At 44.8% G+C, this 25499-nt stretch overlaps 1 protein-coding gene across 1 annotated transcript in view; it reads right to left on the bottom strand.

The window, feature by feature from the left end:
• Positions 1–4182: 4182 nt before the first annotated feature.
• Positions 4183–25499, bottom strand: part of vash2 (vasohibin 2) — a 200854-nt gene continuing 179537 nt past the window's right edge. Inside the window, exon 7 of the mRNA XM_070889489.1 lies at positions 4183–4906. Within this exon, the coding sequence (XP_070745590.1) occupies positions 4834–4906 (73 nt within the window). The 3' untranslated portion in view covers positions 4183–4833. The remainder of the gene's footprint in view (positions 4907–25499) is intronic.

The raw sequence follows: 25499 nt of genomic DNA on the forward strand, positions 1-25499 counted from the left end.
AGTCACTTTTAGATACATAATAAGAATACAAAAAGTGCAGCAAGATGGGTGTGCCTTGATGGACAGCCCTAACTGACATTAAGATCTGCATTTGGAAAATATGGAGACAAGTAGAAGTTAATGAAACAGAAGATTTCTGGAGAGAGCATGGATAGAATTATATTTTTTCCTGATTTTCCAATTAAGACATATATTCAGGTGTTGGTCATCAAGACTGACAATTAAGATGGAAGACTATTATGTATCCAATCCACTGGATGGCTAAAGAGGCCAAAGTGAAGACTCCACACTATACCACTGAGGTATTTGCACTTGTGTGTGATCTCAAAAATATTTCTAAAGCCCAGTTGACTTGTGAAAAGAAATCTGGGGTTTCGTCTCAATCCCAGTGGGCCCAAGTTTCCACAAGAAAAAAAACGGGCGCCCCTCCGAGCTGGGCGCCCGTTTTTCGCGCCTAAAACGGCGCCTAAAAAAATCCTCGGTGTTCTCCACCTACTTACAGGTCCTCTGGCCCTCGGCGCAGCCAGCACGAGCTGTGGGGGGGGGCGGAGCCAGGTCCCGGCGCTGAAAACAGTGCCGGGACCTCTGCACATGCGCGCTACAGTCGGCACGCAAGTGCAGTAGCTCCAGGCGCCGAACTGTGTGGGAGGGGCCCGAAGCACGCAGCCCCTAGCCCTGGCCCAATGGCCTCACTGGGGCTGCGTGAATAAGGCTCCTCCCACGGCCAGCTCCTGCTCCCCGCCCGACCAGACCCGAGACCTGCTCCCCCCCCGACCCGACCCGACCCCCGCTCCCCCCGCCCCGCCGCCCCGACCCGACCCGACACCCGACACCCCCCGCCCCAACCCGACCCGACCCGAGACCCGCTCCCCCCCCCCTGACTGACCCGACCCGACCCGCGCTCCTGTTCCCCGACCCGATCCGCCCCCCCCCGCTCTCTCTCTCTCTCTCTCTCCCCTCCCTCTCTCTCCCTCCCCCCCTCCCTCTCTCTCCATCCCTCCCTCTCTCTCCCCCCCCTCTCTCCCCCCTTCCCTCTCTCTCCATCCCTCCCTCTCTCTCCCCCCCCCTCTCTCCCCCCTCTCTCTCTCTCTCCCCCTCTCTCTCTCTCCCTCCCCCCCTCTCCCTCTCTCTCTCTCCCCCCCTCTCTCTCTCTTTCCCTCCCCCCCCTCTCTCTCTCTCCCTCCCCCCCTCTCTCTCTCTCCCTCCCCCCCTCTCTCTCTCTCCCCCTCCCCCCCTCTCTCTCTCCCTCCCCCCCCTCTCTTTCTCTCCCTCCCCCCCTCTCTCTCTCTCCCTCCCCCTCTCTCTCTCTCTCTCTCTCTCCCCCTCCCGCTCAGCGGCACGAACGGCTGCAGAATTCTCCCTGGCTGAAGCACTTTCACACAGGTAGGAAGATGGTTTATTTAATCTTTTCTTTGCTTATAAATGTTTATTCAGGTTGGATTTATTTGTATAATATTTGTAGAAGTATAAAAAAGGATTTATTGTCAAATTTAATGAGTTCCCTTCCCCCCCACCTCGTTTTGGACGCCTAATTTGTAACCTGCGCCTGATTTTTTAATGTGTAGAACAGGTTTTTTCAGTTCTACAAAAATCTTCACTGGCTCCATTCTACTTTAGTTTGGAGTACATTTTCACTGTGGAAACTTTCAAATCAGGCGTCAGTGGCTGGACACGCCCCCTTTTGAAGAAAAAATTCTGTTCTAAACTAGAACTGTTCTACCTGACTAGAACTTCAGAATAAAAAATGTGGAGAATTGCGATTTCTAAAATAGTCCGTTCTCCACCAGTTGCTCCTAAAAATCAGGCGCGAATCATGTGGAAACTTGGGCCCATTGGAACACAATTGGGTCTGGTATGAAATAAATAATTCTCAACATCATATACTGTCCAACTTAACATACTAGACCAAACCTATAATTGGCAGGAGTGACCCTTTGGTGTAGTGGTAACATTCCTGTCTCCGAGTCAGAAAAAAAAGAAAGACTTGCATTTATATAGTGCCTTTCACGACCACCAGATGTCCCAAAGCGCTTTACAGCCAATGAAGTACTTGTGAAGTGTAATCACTGTTGTAATGTAGGAAATGCGGCAGAAAATTTGTGCACAGCAAGTTCCCACAAACAGCAATGTGATAATGACCAGATAATCTGTTTTTTGTGATGCTGATTGAGGGATATGAATATTGGCTGAAGATAATTCCCCAGATCTTTTTCTAAATACTGCCATGGGATCTTTTACGTCTACCTGGGAGACCAGGCGGGGCCTCGGTTTAACATCTCATCTGAAAGATGGCACATCCGACAGTGCAGCACTTCCTCAGTACTGCCCTGGAGGGTCAGCCTAGATTTTTGTACTCAAGTCCCAGGAGTGGGACTTGAACCCACAACCTCGAGCGAGAGTGCTACCAACTGAGCCACAGCTGACATGCAGAGTTCTCAAACTGCTCCAGGCAGTCTTGGCGAGTGGAGATCGGAACTCCACCTCTGAATTCTGGATTGACATCCAGTTGGATACTCATGGCCAGTGAGTGTGGGTGCCCCCCACTCCCTTCACCTTATGAGTTGTGGAAGCCAATAAAACGCTACCATGATATAGGATTAATCATCCTATTGGCTGGTATAAAGATGGTTATGGCCATAGAAGAAGTATTCATGTCGAGGTCTGTCAGACTGTTGTTTTCATTTCTTCACACTGTTCTCCAAGGGAAGTGTGTGAAGATATAAAAACAACAATAAAGACTTGACTATCTGAGGAGGCAAACTTAGAGTCCGGCAGGAAGTATGGAAAGGAAAAGGAAACTACATTGGCCAGTGCATCAAGGGAAATTAGGCATGCCGGCCTCCACAAGGGTATGCGTGGACCCCAACTGTGTGATCCAGGCCTGACAAAGGGCATGGACTCCTGAAGGAAGACAACTTAAAAAAAATAAATGACTTACGCCATTGGTCTTCTTGATTGGCATCAAGGCCAGTGTTGGCGGGAGTCCTGGGACCCTCATGGGAATTAGGCCACCCCAATGTTCTGGTGTATGGAGGAGGTGGGTACCAAAGAAATGCCATGCTTCTGGCAATCAGCCCGATGCAAATGACTTGCCTTCCGACTGATCCCACAAACTCTGGCGGAGGTCAGTATATGAAGCACAATCCTGCACAACCGCTAGGATTGCTACTTACAGAATTTCAGCTCTAAGCTTATTGGAATATCTTACAAATTTGATTGATATTGAAAATGACTATTGGTGGACAAGGGCAGTTGCAGGTACTGTGTGAGCATTTTTTTATTGTTCAGGTGTGTGAGGAGGTGACTGGTTACACCCAGCAGTGGCTCCTGCAATTATAAATATATTTGTTAGTTATTTCTAAATTCAAAATAAAATGACATAATCAGAAAAATAAAAGCCAGACATACACCTGTTCCACACTGCTCATTAGAACACAATACTCCTCGCTATGCTCAGGGCAGCGTGTCCTCTTTAGCAATAGACTTATCAAAAGATTTCCAATTTCTGAAGCTTGTTATAAGATCAAAAAATTCCTTCAGATTTTCCCAACCTCAAAAGGCCATGTGACCATTCCGGGGTAATGAATAGTTAAAACTGCATCTGTGACAATTTGCATTCTTTGTTCCCTCGATTTTATCTTTTTCCCATCTCCCTCAAGAGCTCCCTCACCTCCTCACATCTTTGTGCAGTAGGGAAGGGAGTAATTACAAAATGTTGTCACTGAGTAAACAGAAGATTTCATGAGAAATCATTTTGTATGGATCTAAAGCTTATTAAATTGTCTCCCACTATCATGTTATGGTACAGATACACACCCAAGTGGCCGTTCTTCATTTGTAAACATGTACAATGATTGTTAGTAGAATACTCAACTCTGGGGACATCACGGCCAAGCTTTATAAGAACATAAGAACATAAGAAATAGGAGCAGGAGTAGGCCATCTGGCCCTCGAGTCTGCTCCGCCATTTAATAAGATCATGGCTGATCTGATCATGGACTCAGCTCCACTTACCTGGTCGTTCTCCATAACCCTTTATTCCCTTATCGCTCAAAAATGTATCTGTTCTCACCTAACATCCCACCTATTTTCAATCACTGTAGAACAATCAGAAGTAGAACCCAACTGATTTTATTTACCTCTATAACCCAGAGACACTGGGGCTAATTGTGCCCACACTGTAGGCCTGGCTGAGATCAGGTAACCCAGTAAAGACCAGAGATCAAACCTGGGACCTTCCTGATCAGTATGGTACATTTACCCACTGAAAATAACCCAAAATACTGGTTTCTTCGATTTATCCTACATTGTATTAAAAATGTTTTACAAAACACGTTGAAAATTATGAAGAGCGATTGCTCTGAAGAGTGGTTTTTCACTTTCATTGGCTACTTCTAGTACTGGAAAGGAAACTGTTTCCCACAGCGGTTCTCTATTGCTTTATTTGACTTCAAAATTACTCACCTATTCCTATTTACAGACCCCAAATATCAGCCACTATTGAGGAAGCACTGCCATCTGATTTTCAGTCTAGCATTAGGTTTGGGGGTCACACCATCATGTTGCCCAGCAATTGCAAATCAATAATGGAAATACTAATCACAGTGCTACAATTGGGGAATTGAATTATGTACAATTTTTTTTTAAGTAAACTGGATGAATAGATTAGTGCATCACTTTTTTGACCTTCTGGGTTCTGTAGTCCAAACACAAGTGTACACAAATCTTCATAAATAGCGTTGATCCGTTAAAACAAACGACTGGAAAGTAAAGTGCAAGGTAGAGCACCATTGAAGATAGTAAAAAAGTACAAGCTTTCACTCCATGGCTTCTTTAGATGCGGATTTGATATCCAACATCATTCAGTGTGCTGAGTTCTGCTGGCTTCCGTTCTGATATTGCAGGTCTGAAAGAACAACATAAATAACAGCCTCAGGATTGCGGTTGACTGCAGAATCTATAAACACACAATTAAAACTCACATCGCCCACTCACACAAAAGGTTTAGTAATTATGATCAAACTTCAAACTTGGTTCGATTACACGAGCGGGGCGATGATGTGGTCTGGTCACAGTAACGTGGGACCACTGCTCTGCGGTCACCGTGACACTGGCATTGATATAAGCTAACCTTGTGCGATGATGCAAATTCAGTTGATTTGAATATTAGCACTGTGCACAGAGTATGATTCGCTGGGAATACACAAAGGTGAGAGTGCAAGGTATCCAGCACCAGCAGCTCTTAAAAGGCTGGTGTCCATCCTTAATGGGGAACTGGCTGAACATTTTAAAGAATGTTAGCAGTGTCATATCTTCAGAGTACACACATCACACAACCTGTAAGATGGCTGCAAGTTCCGAAATCACCTGATCTGCTGGTCAGGTGACCTGCTCTTTATTAAACAGCACTAGCTGCAGTAACACAGGTGTCCAGAGTGTGGCGCTACAGACATTACACATCTTGCTCCTTAATGAAGAAGCTATTATAACAATCATCATACATAACTTGCATGGTTATACATAACAAAGGATATGGACTTATTTTGCCATATTTACAAATCAAACTTAACCACTTGTTTTCTGTTTTGAAGAGGATACCTTTGCTCTCGAACAGAACCTCATTCGAGGCTGATCCTGAGGGAAGTTTTCCTCCAAAGAATGCCCTTGATTTCCATTTTCACTCTCTCTAACTTCAGACTGTTTGTTTTCCTGACTCGGACTCAGACTTAAATTCTGACTTTCTCTTGGATTTGTTTCCAGTACATTGGATGTAGGATATGCTACTGGTGTATCAAAACTATCTGATGTCAGAAATAATTGAATCACTCCCACTTTCAACTACTTCCATGTCTGTGGGTAAAATATGATCAATGTGAACAAACCTAATCAGTCCATTATCAAACATCTTGACCCAATATGTGCGAGGACCACATATCTTCACCACTCTTCCTGGTAACCACTTTACCCATTTATGGTGATGGTTCTTCACTCTCACCTTCTGATTTAATTTCACACTTCTCTCTGTTACTCTACCTCTATCATGATTCTCGTTCTGTCTTAATTGTGTCTCTTCCACGGACTCTGCCAAGTTTCGTTTTAACAATGAGAATCTGGTTCGTGGTTGTCGTTTGAGAAACAACTCTGCTGGTGTTCTACCAGTAGTTGTATGAGGAGTATAACGATAGGTAATTAGAAAATTAGCCAATTTGTGGTACAATGACAACTGTCGTTTCTTTGGATTTGGATCCAACATTTGTTTGATGAGGGCACGTTTTACAATTTGTACAGTGCGTTCTGCTGCACCATTCGAAGCAGGATGGTACGGTGGAACCTTGGTATGTTTTACACCATTTTTGCTCGTGAACTGTGCAAATTCTTCTGAACAAAATTGTGGTCCATTATCCAAAACAATTTTTTCTAGAAGGCCAAATGAAGAAAATAATCTTTGCATATTGTCTAATGTTTTACTTGTTGTTATTTTCCACATTGGAAACACCTCGACCTACTTCGAATGGCTATCAATCACAATGAACAATTGTTGTCCTTCTAACTCAGCAAAATCAATATGTAGCCTTTGCCACACCCTGGGAGGCCATTTCCATAGCTGTAATGGTACTGATGGTGGTTGCTTGCTTACCGATTGACATGTCGTACACTGACTTAAGATGTACTCTATATCTTTATCAAGACCTGGCCACCATAAATAACTGCGTGCAAAACTCTTGGTCAAACATATTCCCAGCTGCTGGTCATGGAGGTCTCCTAATAATTTGGATCTGAATTTATTTGGTATAACCAGTCTTGCACCTCACATGATACAATCTTTATTGACTGATAATTCATTCCTACAAATGAAGAATGGATGAATATCTTTGTCTGTTACCTGGTTTGGCCATCCGTTTGCAATATAATCATACACGTTTGACATAACTGGGCCATGTTTGGTTGCTCTACCAATCTCTTCAGCTGTGATTGGCAGTTCATCAATGTATGAAAAATAGAACACTTCTTCTCTATCGGGTGTAACTTGTGATGGGGAAGGCAATCTAGACATAGCAACAGCATTACTGTGATCAGCTGATCGTCTGTATTTAATATCATATGCATATGGTGACATAATCAAAGCCCAGCTCTGCATTCGGGCTGCAGCTAATGTTAGAACTGGGGACTTTGGATGGAGGATTGCTGTCAGGGGCTTATGGTCCGTAACAAGAGTAAACTTACGACCATACAAGTATTTGTGGAACTTCTTGACCCCAAAAATTAATGCCAAAGCTTCCCTTTCGATTTGCGCATAATTACGCTCACTGGCACTGAGAGTGCGTGAAGCAAAAGCAATTGGTCTTTCCTCCCCACTACATAATACATGAGAGATTACTGCCCCCACTCCATATGGAGAGGCATCACATGCTAGCTTGATCTCCTGAGATACTTCATAGTGAACATGGTGCTCTCTACCAAGTTGCTTTTACACTCCTTGAATGCTGTATCGCAGCATCTAAATAACATACTACCCCTTCAATACCTTGCAAAATCTTGGCATTACCCCTTGGAATATGGCAGGGGCGGAAGACACTCCAAACGGTAGCCTATTAAATTGATATAGGCCTAGATGGGTATTTATAGTCAAGCATGACTTGAACTCCTCATGCTGTAATTTAGCATTCATAAGATCCTGTTTTGAGAAGATCTGACTACCTGTCAGTGTTGTGAACAAATCTTCTACATTTGGCAATGTATTGTGGATATTACCCTCCAGAACCTGTTTTACGGTTACTTTATAATCACCACACAACCTTACCTTACCATCGGACTTAGGTACAACAACAATGGGTGTAGCCCAATTACATCGATCTATCTTAGAAATAATGTTCTCAGCCTCTAGTCTTTTGAGTTCTTGCTCAACTTATTCCTTGAGTGCATATGGTATGGAACGTGGCTTGCAGTAAACTGATCTTGCGTCCTTCTGTACCCTGACACTCGCCTTAAAGCCTTGGATCAGACTGCCCGTTTCGCAGAACACCTTCGGATAATTCTTGATGACATCATCCTTTGACGCAAATCTCATTTCAACATGAAAAATCTCATTCCAATCCAACTTCAGTGATCCCAACCAATTTCTTCCTAGTAAGGCAGGCTTGTCTCCTGCCACTACTATTAGAGGCAAGCTCTGAACTTGATCCTTGTATTTCACCGGTACGGTGATACGACCTACCACAGAATGTTCTCTCACGAGTAGCCTCACAGCTCTATCTTGGATTTCTCCAATGGGAAATCCCGCAATTTGTTGAGATATAGCGACTGCAGTACTACACACGCGGATGCACCAGTGTTGATTTCCATGGGTATCTTGAATCCTGCAACATCTATGTGGATTATGATACTTTTCGAATCGCCATCCATTAACCTCATGCTCCTGATGACGTTTAACTCTAACATCTTCTCATCCTGTTGTTGTTCTTCCATGCTGTGTAGTCTCTGGGGATTTCTACTCATAGCTTTGAAAGCTGGTTTACCCTTCAGTCGGCATGCGTTCGCAAGATGCCCAGTTTTCCTGCAGACGAAACACTCTGCCTTCACATATGGACAACTTTGAGCGCTGTGTTGTCCCAGGCACCGATAGCAGGACGTCAATGCTCTGTTCATTTCCAGTTTCTGAGACTTTGGGGCCCCACCGCCTTTTACTTTGAACCTGCAGGCGGTTCATCTCAGTTGTCTAATGACTGAAATTATTATGAAATTCTTGGGAATATTGGTCGACCATGCTCATCGAACTAGCTGTCTGTCAAGCGAAATCAAAAGACAAGTTAGGGGTCGTCAATAACTTTCTTCTGATCGCATCATTTTTCATCCCACAAACAAAGCGGTCTCGCAATGCTCGGTTCTGAAAGTCTCCGAAATTACAGTGAATAGATAGCTTTTTTAATGCTACAATGTACTCACTGATATTTTCTTCCGCCTACTGATTTCATATTCCAAAATTATAACTTTCAGCAATTTCTAATGGAACGGGGCTGTAATGTTGTTCTATCCTAGTTAGAATCTGTTTCAGTATTGTATCCTTTGGCTTGTCAGGCACAAGCAAATTTATCAGCGTTTCTTACAACTCGGGCCCAGCCTCAGTTAAGAATATAGCTCTTTTTCGTTCCAACACTGCCCGGTTATTGTCTTCATTACCGGGAATTTCAATGATATTATTTGCAGTGAAAAACATTTCTAGCCAATCCACATATGCTCGGAAACTTTCATGGTCATGTTGAAATTCCCCCAAATGCCCTTTAACTTCTTTAGGGGCAGCCATTTTGACTCTGGCAGTTTAACCAAGTGTGCTCGTAATTTACCTCGGATTTGTAGCTGTTTCCAAAAATAGAGAAGCTCTCAAAGTCTCTCTGTCGGCTGACTGAATCCTTCACCAACAAAAATTTCAGCTTTGTATTATCCGATTACATCCCATTCTTCGTCGCCAAATGTCATATCTTCAGAGCACACTAACACACAACCTGTAAGATGGCTGCAAGTTCGAGAATCACCTGACCTGCTGGTCAGGTGACCTGCTCTTTATTAAACAGCACGAGCTACAGTAACACAAGCGTCCACAGTGTGGAGCTACAGACATTACAAGCAGCAAGGCAGAGACAGATCGGGTCCGGTTTTAGGAAGCTGGTTATTTCTTGCAGAGCAATTAAACCGATTAATGTAAACAGGTAACCACGAAGGAAGCTCATAAATAGCTGCAAGCACCCTTTTAAAGCTAAAATGCCAAGATATGGGAAGGGAGTTCCCCACACAGCACTCATTTCATTTGGGCACTGAGTGTCTGGAGCACTCTTCAGGCACTGCAAGTACATTACAGAGCAATCCCTTCGTTTACATAAAATTCATGCCTGCATTGAGTCTAGTACACATCAGATACTTGATAGGCCTAAACCCCCCATAATACAGCCCAGTGTGCAGCACCAAGAATGGCATTATCGGCTTTAGATTTATTCCATGGACACAAAGGATGATTTTCATTGCAGTAAGCAATGTTTAAAATACAGAATGCATCTAAACTAGAATCCCACACAATTAGGAGCTATGGAAACCTGTCCAGACATGTTCATAGCTGTTTTACATGGGTTAGAAGGCTCACATATCTACAAGAACCCTTGTGGTTTAATATGTTGCACTTTTCTCTGTTCATTTTTTCCAATCCTTTGGTTTAAATTATTTAAATAAGTTTAGACTGTTTTACAGAAATTCAGTATAATTTTTATTTATGTCACCTGTACAAAACTATTTGCGGTTTTAATTAGCTAAAGATAAATACAAAGGTGTAGATCTTTGGCTATTTTTCATAAGACTGAGACTCGTTTTAACCAGCAGAGGTAATATTTTACAGAAAGCATAGTGCTTGGAATGGAATTTTAAAACAAAATAAGCAGTCTCAATACAAACACAAAAAAATTGGGTAAATATCTGCAGAATTTGTGGTTACAACTCTGAAAAATCTTCAACTCTTAACAGCGTCCCGTCCATTAGTTGTAAACAAACCCACTTCCTGCTGAGCAGCATATATCTTTACTACAGAGAAAATTAACCCTGGGTCTCCTCCGGCCCATTGTGAATGGGCAGTATGATCCATAAATTTCAAATCTGAGCCTGCCTGGAATCAGACACACGTCTGTGCCTGAAACTGTGGTTCCGGCTAGGAGTAAAAAGGTAAACAGATATCTGGCCAGGGTGGAAAAACTTGGACCACATTTTAAAAAATCTAAATAAAGAAATAAAGTCTTGCCCCAACTACAGGCCCCAACAAATGGAGTGCTTCCCTGCTAGAATCAGGACTCCAGCCCCTTCCAGGTTTAAATACTCAGAATGATGATAAACTGAATTGACATTAATAAAATTCCATGAACTTTGCATGTAAAGCATAAGCAAGTGATAATTACCACACAAGATACACATACATCAAATACCCACAGAAATCCTATGGGACCCCAGCAGTAACAGATGTGCAGGCTGGGGTGGGCACATGCTCAGCACTAATGGTCAGTAAACCAACACTCCAAAGATCAGTCCCTTGGTACTACCAACAATTACTGTTTTTAGCAAGTTATTAGGGTCTAAACAATAGGTGAACACACAATTACAACAGTACGATCATAGCACATGAATAACTTCAATCAAAAATGAAAGTGAATTCTATCCAGCCCAGTAGTTTTTGTTCATTCCACAAGTGCCCACAAATTAAATAGCTTTACAATCTGATGGTTTCATGGAATCTTCCAAATTACCTCGAAACAGGCAACAAAATTATTTCAATGGTCTGCTTTTAAGAAATATTAAAGAAACAATCTACAATTTAAACCATTATATTTTTATACTATAAAAAATGCCTTTTGATTGACTTATTCATTTCAAGGGCAGGCAAGCGTAACCTATTCATCTTTACTCAAATCAATAGGCCATCTGGGATTGCTTAGCCCTGATAATGAACTCTGACTGAGACAGCAATAGCTCCAAGCAAGCGAGACACCCACCCTGTTATAGCTAAAAAAACAAAATATGGGAAGGGAGCTGGTATACAGCACCCATTTAATTTGGGCACTAAGTGTCCGGAGCACTCTTTAGGCACACCAAGCACATTATGGAGCGATTCTTTAGTTTACATAAAATTCATGGCTGCACTGAGTCTAGTTTTATCGACAGCCTGTGGGCTTGTACTGACACCATGGCAGAACTTGCTATGGTTTTTTCACTGCTTAAGGTATTGTAAATAAGACGTTTTACATAAGTGCTCGGTAATTTTATTCTGTAATTTCATCTTTAAGACTTGCCTATGTGTAGAGTAGAAAGTGAGCTCTGTTTGCAGGATTTCATGCACCCATCTGTTTGACACCTGATACTACATATAAGCTGTACACAACCTATAAACAGTACTCAACCTATTTATTGAGAGCATTTAAATTAAATATGTGTAGAATGCCTTCTTTTGTTAAAGAAGTTTGAAGTTGATTCATAAAAGATCAGATTGTCTTGAGATTTTAGATGCCGCAGACTATAAAAAATTCTTATAGCATCCTGGTGGCCTACATTCATCTAATTTTCTGTAATAATTGTTGATAGATAATAAATCCCACAACTCTTACGGTGGAACTTCCCTAAGATTTCCACTGTCACGTGATGAGATCATGAAAACTACATGAAAGTCACAGGCCCCGATTTGAACTCCCCCTGCCTGGTGGAAACTGGTCGGGGGTGGGGGGGGACAGTTAAAATGGGCAGATACTTGCTCCTTCTGATCCCACTGCTGTTCCGCCCTGTTAGGATCTTAATCTGCTCTTTTGAGCAAGCGAGTGGGACATCCGCAGGAAGACAGCAGGGTCCTTCTTTAAATATGCGGATCGATCCCGATGATGTCATCTTTAGACCGGTCAGCCTGACATCGATAGTGGGTAAAATGATGGAATCAATTATTAAGGATGTCATAGCAGTGCATTTGGAAAGAGGTGACATGATAGGTCCAAGTCAGCATGGATTTGTGAAAGGGAAATCATGCTTGACAAATCTTCTGGAATTTTTTGAGGATGTTTTCAGTAGAGTGGACAAGGGAGAACCAGTTGATGTGGTGTATTTGGACTTTCAGAAGGCTTTCGACAAGGTACCACACAAGAGATTAATGTACAAAGTTAAAGCACATGGGATTGGGGGTAGCATGCTGATGTGGATTGAGAACTGATTGGCAGACAGGAAGCAAAGAGTAGGAGTAAATGGGTACTTTTCAGAATGGCAGGCAGTGACTAGTGGGGTACCGCAAGGTACTGTGCTGGGGCCCCAGCTGTTTACATTGTACATTAATGATTTAGATGAGGGGATTAAATGTAGTATCTCCAAATTTGCGGATGACACTAAGTTAGGTGGCAGTGTGAGCTGCGAGGAGGATGCTATGAGGCTGCAGAGTGACTTGGATAGGTTAGGTGAGTAGGCAAATGCATGGCAGATGAAGTATAATGTGGATAAATGTGAGGTTATCCACTTTGGTGGTAAAAACAGAGAGACAGACTATTATCTGAATGGTGACAGATTAGGAAAAGGGGAGGTGCAACGAGACTTGGGTGTCATGGTACATCAGTCATTGAAGGTTGGCATGCAGGTACAGCAGGCGGTTAAGAAAGTAAATGGCGTGTTGGCCTTCATAGCGAGGGGATTTGAGTACAGGGGCAGGAAGGTGTTGCTACAGTTGTACAGGGCCGTGGTGAGGCCACACCTGGAGTATTGTGTACAGTTTTGGTCTCCTAACTTGAGGAAGGACATTCTTGCTATTGAGGGAGTGCAGCGAAGGTTCATTAGACTGATTCCCGGGATGGCGGGACTGACATATGAAGAAAGACTGGATCAACTGGGCTTGTATTCACTGGAGTTCAGAAGAATGAGAGGGGATCTCATAGAAACATTTAAAATTCTGACAGGTTTAGACAGGTTAGATGCAGGAAGAATGTTCCCAATGTTGGGGAAGTCCAGAACTAGGGGTCACAGTCTAAGGATAAGGGGTAAGCCATTTAGGACCGAGATGAGGAGAAACTTCTTCACCCAGAGAGTGGTGAACCTGTGGAATTCTCTACCACAGAAAGTTGTTGAGGGCAATTCACTAAATATATTCAAAAAGGAGTTAGATGTAGTCGTTACTACTAGGGGGATCAAGGGGTATGGCGAGAAAGCAGGAATGGGGTACTAAAGTTGCATGTTTAGCCATGAACTCATTGAATGCCGGTGCAGGCTCAAAGGGCCGCATGGCCTACTCCTGCACCTATTTTCTATGTTTCTATGTCATGGAGAACTGATCTGTAACTTTAGGTGGAGGCCCGAGCGGGGGAGAAGTGATGGCTTCCACGTCAGGCCAGACCTGCCAGGAGGTGGATCGTGAGCCAGAAGATGCCCAGGCAGGTAAATTAAAACATTTTATTTAAAGGTTTCCCTGTGGCCCAGAAGGTGCAGGAGTGCTCCTCCAAGCCTGACAAGGAAGCCTGAGGACTCCATTGCATGGTTCCCCATCCCCCCATCATTCTCCCCTTCCTTCCCCTTCTTCTCATTCCCCCTCCCCACTTCCCCGGTCCCATTTCTCCTGCCCCCTCCCCATTTCTCCCCTTTCCCTCACCCACCACCCCCCCCCCCCCCCCCCCCCGCAGATTTTACTCCTCTTCTCTGCTAGGACTGGATTTAAACCATTCATTCAATCATATCCTCTCTCTCATGCTGCCTTAAGATTAATTTCCAAGATATTAATAGCATGTGTATAGTATGGACTCTTCCCCCAGGATGCACCTCAGAAAGACACAAGATTTATGAGAGGTAGTCAGTAGACCTGAGCTGTATATACTTGAAACTTAGTGGCGTCAATTGTCTGACCCCCATATTCGGAAAGAAGGGCTGAATAACAGAATGTTTTTTGCTCTTTTTTTATTCATTGGTCATAAGATTCGGTCTCCACTTGCTCCAACCTTCTGCTGTGTGAAGACATCAAGGGCTGAATTTTAATCTGCAGGAGCTTGGGTGCTGCAGGGGCATTAACACTGGTGAAACTGACAGCGTGTCAGGAAGCAGGCTCCAACCTGCCAACTTTCACATTTCACTACAGCGCAACAGGTTGCGTGCGAGCAACCCCCTTAGGAGAGGCGAGTTACCACTTACTATATATTCATCGCGCAATTAGAGCAATATTGACATGGGATCTCTACTTTAACTTTGTGTCCACAGGTTTCCCGGGCTTCCTGGAACTCACCAGTGAAAGCAAGGCGAGGACACAGAAGCAAATGAGGGCCTGAATCCATGTCAGGGAAACATGCCAATAAGTACTCGGTACTCACAGCTGCTCTCTTATCTGCTAGTGGGAAAGGTTTTGTTCACAGTACTTGTGCTGAGAGGTTACTTTACACAATTTGGAGGTGGTTCTACACTTTAGAGGTGTCAACTGCACTTTGGAGCTAGGTGCTGCTTACGCTGCCTTATATTGAACCTCAGTCGAGTACGAAGGTGACCAGCAGCAGCAACAACAGACTGCTGTATCTCCACAGTCAAGAGGGGCTAGCAGAGAGGTGCAACTCATGGACCATACCCAGCACACAGAGTCTACGGGCAGAGCCTCGACATGACGGACCACCAGTCTCTCAGGATATTGCGTCAGGTGGTGGTTGACAATTGCAGGCTTCCAGAATAAGACCTGCTGCCAACTGGACATGTCTTTACCAGTGGCTGTCAAAGCCACACCGCCCTCAACTTTTTGGCCTCTGGATCCCTCTAAGGCTCTGTCGGACACATTTGTAGGAACTCACAGACGGCGACACACATGCACAAGACTTGTTTGCCAGAGCCGCCAATTATGTAAACTTTGCCTGCGATGACACCAGTTAGAGAATGGGTGCTCGGGTTTGCATCTCTGGCTGGCTTCCCACAGGGACAGGGCGGCATTGACTCCATACACATGGCAATTAAGGCACCCATAGATCACCTAGGGGTATTCATCAACCGCAAGGGCTTCCACTCCATCAATGTGCAGCTGGTGTGCAACCACAAAAAGACTTTTATGCAGGTATGTACAAGATTCCTGGGCAGCTGCCATGATGCTTTTGTTCTGTGGCAGTCTTTGCACCTGGAAGCAGAGATACCGGCTGGCTGCTCGGAGATAAGGGATACCCACTTAAAACGTGGCTGCTGACACTTCTCAGAAACCTGAGGAATGGGGCCCAGGAGTGCTATAATGAATGCCATAACACCATCAGATGCACTTCAGGTGACTGGCCAGATCTGGAGGGCCCCTTCAGTATGCATCAGCCAGGGTGTCCAGAATGGTTGTGGTGTTCCTCCTGCAAGTCCAAACATTGCACAGCAGTGAGGTTTGGACTTGCAGGAGGAACAAGGCACAGTTCACAGAGCCTCTTCGGAGGATTCCGAGGAAGAGGAGTAAAACGATGGTGGGCGGGGGGGGGGGGCGGGGGGGCGGAGGTGGGGGGGGGCAGGTGAGAGGTGGAAGTGCTTTGAGCCGAGTTCCTACTTCTATATCCCCTTTCACCATCATTCCTTTCATGGCCCAGCCACACTTCCCTGCTAGCACTGTGCTGGAGAACACTTTGCTGCAGATCAATGGAGTGATGAAAGGCCAAGGTAGGGTTTAATTCATCCTATTTAAGGTGGCATCCAGAGTGTGTAAGCCATTATTGGAGGCCTGCACGCATTCATGTGGTTGCTGCATTTGATGCTCCATGCAGGGGGTCACTCTTTCCATGGACGAAGACATCATCGCAAAGGCCTGCGACATCATGCCATTCACGCCTAAGACAGACTCCTCCAATCTCTGCAATCGTGCACAGTGCACTTGGAATGCCCACCCGTACACTGCACAGTCTCTGCTGCTGCTCAAGAAGTATCCTCTTCATCGATGGCCCCTGGAGTATTACGATCTGTGTCCAGCTGAGCAGAGCTTGGAGAGTCCTGCGCCCTCCGACGTGGACTCTCCACTACAGTCCCTGACTGCACCATCTCCTCTTGCTCACGTGTGAAGTGCAAATCACCAACTACCTCTCTGACTAGTCCTAACTAGCGCGAGTATCTGAGCTGGTGGATTGTCTTTATAAGTCCTGTGACAGTGCACCATCAGAGGGAGTGAGTTCCTCTGAGATGTTGTCATCGTGGGTGACCTCGACCACCTGCAGATGGACCTGTGAAGGCCCTGTAGGAGATAAAAGACATGAATGAGTTCTGTCAAGGTAAGAAAGCTTTAAGTTATCATTATGCACAATCATATTTCAGTTGCTGTTGACATTAAGTAAACATGACTGATGGTTGTATGTATGTGGCTGTCTGATGTCACCAGGTAGCTGGCAGGCTCCATCTTCCTATCTCCAATGGCCAACCATGGTGAGACTCCGCTGATCTCCAGCACCTCCTCCTCTACAACTGTTAAGTGAGAGATCTGTGGAGAGCCACCTATGGTTCATTGCCTCTCCCTGGCGTTCTCTGCTCTCTTCTCCTACAAGGAGGGTAAGAAGAGGCCTATAAGTGAGAGTAATGGCATGTGTTCACCCGATGGACGGAAAGCATTTGTTGAGGGTGACTATGAGGGATAAGCATGACGTTACATAAGGATGAAGGTGAGTGTCAGTGGTAGATAGATAAATGGGGATGTGAGGAAGTGCTTAGACAGAGAGGGATGGGTGCACCAGCAAGGTACGTTGGTGTGAGGAGTGATATTCTGGAGTAGGCTTGAGAAAGCAGAGTGAGGGGGTTAGGGCGATACGCATATCAGGATATAGGGCAATGTGCCATTGCTCGCACCTGTATACTAGGATACAAACACTGTCTTGGTTATAGGACTAGGGACAGCACAGCTCACCTATGAATTGCAACATTTGTTTCCTGACAACAGGTGATGTAACTGCGGTCTGTCTTATGCAAAATTTCTGGGTAAATTCAGAGATCAGCTGTAATATAACACCGAATTTAAAGTAGAACTAAATAATGTGGAATCAAAGAGCTAATGCACAGGCGGTGCAAGTTGGAACAGTTAGAAAATCACCTGGCCCTAGAAAGAAAGTCAGACAGTCAGTAAAACAAAAATTCAAACCATTTGTCTCCTCATGCCTTGGGGGGTTCCTATTATGAGAAACGCTCAGCTGCTGAAGGACGACAGCAGACTGCACATGGTCCCCCGGGTTAATTGCTTAGGTCAGGCATGCTGTAGTGCCCACATCATCATCTACTTTAAATCTGAATGTGCCCTTTAACTGCTGAAGTCATTCTCTCATGTACTGTTGCCATTTATTTTTGTGTGTTCTGTTTGCTGAACAGCTTGGCAATCAAAATTATTAAAGAACGGCAGAAAGCACAATTGCTCTCTTGTAGCATAGCAGGTTTAAATGTTAACTGTAGCTGAAATAAACACTATGATTTCCGATTTAGGAGTTTCAATCCCTCTATAGGTTTGGTGGATTAATCCAGTGAGGACCTACTCTTACAGACCAGAAAAGTCCTGGTCTGTACTGAATTAACTGATTTCAGGTGAGACAATATAATTAGTCCTAGCATCCCGAGGTTACAGAAGCGAAAATATGCCTATTCCACTTACTCCTAATCACCATCCAGCAAACCCCAATGGAAGGGCTACTGTGTAGTCTTGGACGTGATGTACCTCATAGTTGAATAATCTGACACTCATTATCTAGTATTCAGGAATGAATAGTGGCTAATTGGGTAAATGGACTTGAATTTACACTGTAGCAGGCTCTCCAACCTTCATTACCAGAACTCTTGTAAGCTAAAGAGAGATTTTAAGTTGTACTTATGTAAGTCAACCATTTTCAAATGTGCTGTGTGGGGAACCGTTACAATATTGACATCCCCTGAGAACCCCTGTATGACACTGACAGCTATCCAAAGGAAAACAATACCATCATTGCAAAGACATTTTCATTTGTGTACTGCAACAGAAATAACAAGCTAGACAAGACATCTGTGAAAAATGTACAACACAGAATCTGCCTGTCACATTTTCTTTTTGGTCAGCTGTATGTTTGACACACGTGAAAACACATATCATGTTTAACCGTCTCCAATTCAAGCAGTTGAGAGATAAACCTCTAATGTTTGTTTGCCCAATATGGAGTGCACATTCTTTCCCCACAAAGAAAAATCCCACCCACCCAAGTCCAGAAAGCTTAGGTGCAGATTGACAGAGCAAAGGCTTAGGATCCCCCAAGCATACACAGAGCAGTGCTGTAGGTTAAGCACCTAAAACTGCACCATTTACCAGATGAAGTATCGATAAGCTTCTTGGCTGTGTGTCCAACCAGAGCCACCCTAAGCCTTAGTTAGAACTTTGGTCTCCAAGATTATCTGGAGGTGAGTGGGAAGGATCCTGACCCTCAGTAATAGATCTACACCTTCCAGGTTCCATGAATGGTTCACCAGTCTGGCTCAATCAGTACCAGTACCCTGAAGTACTGTGAAACTGTCTGCCTTGGGTCGTAGATTACTGGGTTTGCCACAAAAGGCTAGTTACGTTCTGAGCTTCCATCATCAAATGTGTCACCTTGGAGTCATTTTGACCCTAAAGACACCTTCCCCCTCAGGATAGTCACCAATTGGCCATTGGCCAACTGACAAGCATGGGTTTGAGTCCTCTCTAGCTGGATAACAGGTACCAGGAGCTCATCAAGAACAGCACAACTCACATAAATTGTGTGACTGCATTGCCACCCACCTCCTAACCACAGCATGGGCACACCATATCCTACTGAACAATGTGTCCACCAGTTCGAGGTGTGGAACTTCAGCAACAGCTGCTTGCCTGTCCGCGACCCAGTCATGGTAGGATTGTAGTAAACTCATAGCACTTGCTTTATAAATAGATTTGCTATTTCAATACACATACCACACAGCGGAAAATACTTCCCATAGGTTTACACTTAAATTTACATTTCTCCGTTAGCTATTTCTACGAGACTTCTAAAATGCCTTTCTTATTGGCACAAACTCAGAATTAAAATTTTTGTAACACTTTCCCTAAACATTATTTCCTTAGATAAAAGACTCAGTTTTTTCTAAAACCAGACTAGTTGGTGCAATTAGCTTTCAGTGATTGATTGCCAGATAAGTAGCTCTATTCACATACAGCCAATGATATTTAATTAAAAGCAGAAAATGCTGGAAATGCTCAGCAGGTCAGGCTGTATTTGTGGAGAGAGAAACAGGTCAATGACCTTTCGTCAGAACTGAGAACTGTTACAGATATAACAGGTTTTAAGCAGGTACATAGGCAGGGAAAAGGGGGAAATGGGAGAAAAGATCAAAAGGAAAAGTCTATGATAGGGCAGGAGAGATTGAATGACAAAAGGAATGATGAAGCAATGCAAATGAGGGTGGTAATGGGACAAGAAACAAAAGATGGGTCTAGAAGAGGTGTAAATGGGGAACATGGAGATGGCAGAAACTTTGAACAAATATTTAGTATCAGTCTTTATGGTAGAGGACACTAACAATATCCCAACAGTGGATAGTCAAGGGGCTATAGGGGGGGAGGAACTTAACACAATCACAATCACTAAGGAGGTGGTACTCAGTAAGATAATGGGACTAAAGGCAGATAAATCCCCTGGACCTGATGGCTTGCATCCTAGGGTCTTAAGAAGAAGCGGCAGGGATAGTGGATGACTGGTTGTAATTTACCAAAATTCCCTGGATTCTGTGGCGATCCCAGCAAATTGGAAAATTGCAAATGTAACTCCCCTATTTAAAAAAGGAGGCAGACAAAAAGCAGGAAACTATAGACCGGTTAGCCCAACATCTGTGCTTGGGAAAATGTTGGAGTCCATTATTAAAGAAGCAGTAGTGGGACATTTGGAAAAGCATAATTAGGTCAGGCAGAGTCTGCATGGATTTATGAAGGGCAAGTCACGTTTGAAAATTTGCTGGAATTCTTTGAGGATGTAACGAAGAGGGTGAATAAAGGGGAACCAGTGGATGTGGTGTATTTGGACTTCCAGAAGGCATTTGACAAGGTGCCACATAAAAGGTTACTGCACAAGATAAAAGTTCACGAGATTGTGGGTAATATATTAGCATGGATAGAGGATTGGCTAACTAACAGAAAACAGAGAGTCAGGATAAATGGTTCATTCTCGGGTTGGCAATCAGTAGCTAGTGGGGAGCCGCAGGGATCAGTGTTGGGACCCCAACTATTTCCAATCTACATTAACGACTTGGAAGAAGGGACTGAGTGTAACGTAGCCAAGATTGCTGACGATACAAAGATGGGAGGAAAAGCAATGTGGACACACAAAATCTGCAAAAGGACATAGACAGGCTAAGTGAGTGGGCAAAAATTTGGCAAATGGAGTATAATGTTGGAAAGTGTGAGGTCATGCACATTGGCAGAAAAAAAATCAAAGATCAAGCTATTATTTAAATGGAGAAAGATTGCAAAATGCTACAGTACAGCGGGACCTGAGGGTACTTGTGCATGAAACACAAAAGGTTAGCGTTGTATCTTGAAGAGTCAGACTAGATACTGCAAGCTCAAAGTAAGGTGTGACCGTAGTCCTTTATTACAGATCTCAGAGTCCCTCTCCAGCCTGTGAGGCCTCCTTATATACAGGTGCTCCCAAGGGATTGTGGGATCCCTTGGGACTCCAGGGGATAAGCCCTCTGGTGGTTAGACATGGTATTTACAGGTTTACATACATAACAACACTCCTCCCACCCCCCCAAAGTCAATAGTGTAACTATTTACAATATGAGTCGATCTGGGGCCTTCCTTTCCCTGGTTGATCGTCTCGGTGCAAATGCTGGTTTTGGTGAGACGTTTGTTGGGCCATCACTGGGCTGCTGCGCAGCTGGCCTTGCTGAGCTGCTGGGGGTGGTGAGCCCTGCTGGGCTGCTGCGGGTGATGGGTTTTGCTTCATGGTCAACCGCTGGGTTGGTTGCCATTTGTGTATGTGTTGGAGGGTCGAAAAAGGCGAAGTCTATTGTGGGTTGTTCTGGATAGTCCGTGAGTCTGAGTTTGGTTTGATCCAAGTGTTTCCTGCAGGTGAGTTCATTTGAGAGTTTGACCACAAACACCATTCTCCCATATTTGGCCAAAACAGCGGCAGGGAGCCACTTGGGACCTTGTCCATAGTTCAACACAAATGCAGGATCATTTATCTCAATTTTGCGTGCCACATTTGCGCGATCATGATATGTATTCTGTTGAAGCCGCCTGCTCTCTACCTGTTCGTGTAGATCAGGGTGTACTAACGAGAGCCTCGTCTTAAGTGCCCTTTTCATTAGCAGTTCAGTGGGAGGAACCCCAGTGTGCAAGTGGGGTCTTGTGTGGTAACTAAGCAGGACTTGGGATAAGCGAGTCTGCAGTAAGCCTTCAGTTACCCTTTTCAAGCTCTGCTTGATTGTTTGCACTGCTCACTCTGCCTGACTATTGGACGCTGGTTTAAACGGGGTAGATGTGACATGTTTGATCCCATTGCAGGTCGTGACTCGGCACGGGTAAAGCATGGCCCATTGTTGCTTACAAGGACATCAGGCAGGCCGTGCGTGGCAAACATGGCCTGTAGGCTTTCAATGGTGGCAGCGGACCTGTTTGCCGACATTATCACACATTCAATCCATTTGGAGTAAGCATCTACAACCACTAAGAACATTTTTCCCAAGAATGGGCCTGCATAGTCGACATGGACCCTGGACCAAGGTTTGGAGGGCCAGGACCATAAACTTAGTGGCGCCTCCCTGGGTGCATTGCTTAACTGTGAACATGTATTATATTTGTGCACGCAGGATTCTAAGTTCGCATCGATACTGGGCCACCACACGTGGGATCTGGCTATCGCTTTCATCATTACGATGCCTGGATGGGTGCTGTGGAGATCACTGATGAAAGTTTCCCTGCCCTTTTTTGGCACCACTACCCGATTACCCCATAGGACGTAGTCTGCCTGTATAGGCATTTCATCTTTGCACCGCTGGTACGGCTTTATTTCTTCCTGCATCTCTAATGGGACATTAGACCAACTCCCGTGGAGCACACAGTTTTTTTACTAAGGACAGTAGGGGGTCCTGGCTCATCCAGGTTCTAATCTGTCGGGCGGTAACAGGTGATTGCTCACTCTCGAATGCTTCCATTACCATAACTTAACCTGCAGGCTGTGCCATCTCCACCCCTGTGGTGGGCAATGGCAGCCTGTTGAGAGCATCGGCACAGTTTTCTGTGCCTGGCCTGTGGCGGATGGCGTAGTTGTATGCGGACAACGTGAGCGCCCATCTCTGGATGCGGGCCGATGCATTCGTATTTATCCCCTTGCTTTCAGAAAAGAAGGATATAAGCAGCTTATGGTCGGTTTCCAATTCAAATTTGAGCCCGAACAGATATTGATGCATTTTCTTTACCCCGTAAACATACGCTAACGCTTCTTTTTCGATCATACTGTAGGCCCTCTGGGCCTTAGACAGACTTCTGGATGCATAAGCAACAGGTTGCTATTTCCCAAATTCATTAGCTTGTTGCAATACACACCCGACCCCGTACGACGATGCATCACATGCTAGTACCAAACGTTTACGTGGATTGTACAACACAAGCAATTTGTTTGAACATAACAGCTTCCTAGCTTTCTCAAATGCATTTTCTTGGCTTTTATCCCATACCCATTCATCTCCTTTACGCAGTAAGGAGTGCAGTGGTTCTAACAATGTGCTAAGCGCTCGGACGTCATCCCAGTTCCAGCACATCTTTCCCAACCAGCTCCTGCCAATCAGCGTGGGGCCATCGCCCGGTACCACCCAGAGTGGTAACTCGTGCACCGCTCCATCGTAGGAGACCTTTACGGTAGCACTGCCGATTACGGGAATCAGTTCCTTTGTGTACGTTCTCAGTTTAGTACGAATGGGAGTCAGGACTGGCCTTGAGCCCTCACTGCACCACAATTTATCGAAAGTCTTTTTGCTCATTATGGACTGGCTTGTGCCCGTGTCCAGCTCCATGGACACCAGGAGTCCATTTAGTTCAACCTTCAGCATTATCGGGGGACACTTTGTGGTAAATGTGTGCACCCCATATACCTCTGCCTCCTCGGTTCGAGGCTCTGGTGCGTCGTGATCCACCGTGGATCTGTCCTCCTCTGCAACATGGTGATTTGCAGGATTAGCAGGATTTGCAGCTCGCCTGCACATATGTTGGAGGTGTCCCATTGTTCTACAGTCCTTGCAAACGTATCCTTTGAAGCGGCATGAATGGAAACGATAATCACCCCCGCAGCAACTTCATAGCGATGGGATTTGAGTCTAGGAGCAGGGAGGTCTTACTGCAGCTGTACAGGGCCTTGGTGAAGCCTCACCTGGAATATTGTGTTCAGTTTTGGTCTCCTAATCTGAGGAAGGATGTTCTTGCTATTGAGGGAGTGCAGCGAAGGTTCACCAGACTGATTCCCGGGATGGCAGGACTGACATATGAGGAGAGACTGGATTTGCTGGGCCTATATTCACTGGAGTTTAGAAGAATGAGAAGGGATCTCATAGAAACATATAAAATACTGACGGGACTGGACAGGTTAGATGCAGGAAGAATGTTCCCGATGTTGGGGGAGTCCAGAACCAGGGGTCACAGTCTAAGGATAAGGGATAAGCCATTTAGGACCGAGATGAGGAGAAAACTCTTCACTCAGAGAGTTGTTAACCTGTGGAATTCTCTGCCGCAGAGAGTTGTTGATGCCAGTTCGTTAGATATATTCATGAGGGAGTTAGATATGGCCCTTACTGCTAAAGGGATCAAGGGGTGTGGAGAGAAAGCAGGAAAGGGGTACTGAGGTGAATGACCAGCCATGAACTTATTGAATGGTGGTGCAGGCTCGAAGGGCCAAATGGCCTACTCCTGCACCTATTTTCTATGTTTCTATGTTCCAACCTCTGTCATTGAATTACAATATGCAGATGACGCTTGTGTTTGTGTACACTTGGGAGTCCGAACTCCAAACCATTGTCGACACTTTCACCACAGCGTACGAGAGTCTGGGTCTTACATTAAACATCCATAAGACAAAGGGTTCTCTACCAACCTGCCCGTGCCACACAGTACTGCTGCCCGATTATCAAGATCCATGTCGAGAACTTGGACAATGTAGACCACTTCCCATACCTTGGGAGCCTACTATCAGCAAGGACAGACATCGATGACAAAGACCACACCGCCTTGTGTACCAGTGCAGCCTTCGGCCGCCCTGAGGAAAAGAGTGTTCGAAGACCAGGGGCTAGTACCTTCACTTTTTTTGCATGCTTAACGCCCACTTAACGCCCATTTCACCGCTGAAATGACGTATAATGCCTATATATCGTCCATTTTGGCACAAAATGGAAACTGACGGGCATTTTTAGGAAACTTATCACCGAGCGTTACTTTCCCCATGTGTTTAACGCTGGGAAAAAATATTACCGCCCGCTCACTTTTTTGGGGTGAAATCATCAGAATGGGCGAAATCAACGCCCATAATATCGCCCGGCGTTAATTTCCACACTGATTTAACGCCGAGATTCAATAATACTGCCCGCCCACTTTTTTTTGTCATAAAGAGCACATCTGGCGTAATTAACGCCCAGGGATCGCCCACCGTCACTTTCACCACCTCGCACATATATCGCCCACAATATCGTTCACCCAAAAAACCGCCCACAAAAGTGGAACTGTCTGAATGAACGACAGCGGTGTGGCTGGCATTTTTAAAATCCCACTCTTACGTGAGGAGCTGATATCTGAACGATTTGCCTGAAAGTATGTTGATGTGAGTGACAACGCTGACACACTGCTGTGTGTGTGCAGCTCAGACATCAATGGTGCCCATCACCTTGGTGCCAGTTAAAGTTTACGTTGATTGAAGTTAAGTTGTATTTAACCCTTTCATGTTAAGGAATCAGCAGTGTGTAATGGTGCAGCTACCTGAGACAATGCGCGACAAGGTTATGTTCAATAACAAAACTTTTATACC

Source organism: Pristiophorus japonicus, chromosome 9 (genome assembly GCF_044704955.1).
Source record: "Pristiophorus japonicus isolate sPriJap1 chromosome 9, sPriJap1.hap1, whole genome shotgun sequence".
NCBI lineage: Eukaryota > Metazoa > Chordata > Chondrichthyes > Pristiophoridae > Pristiophorus > Pristiophorus japonicus.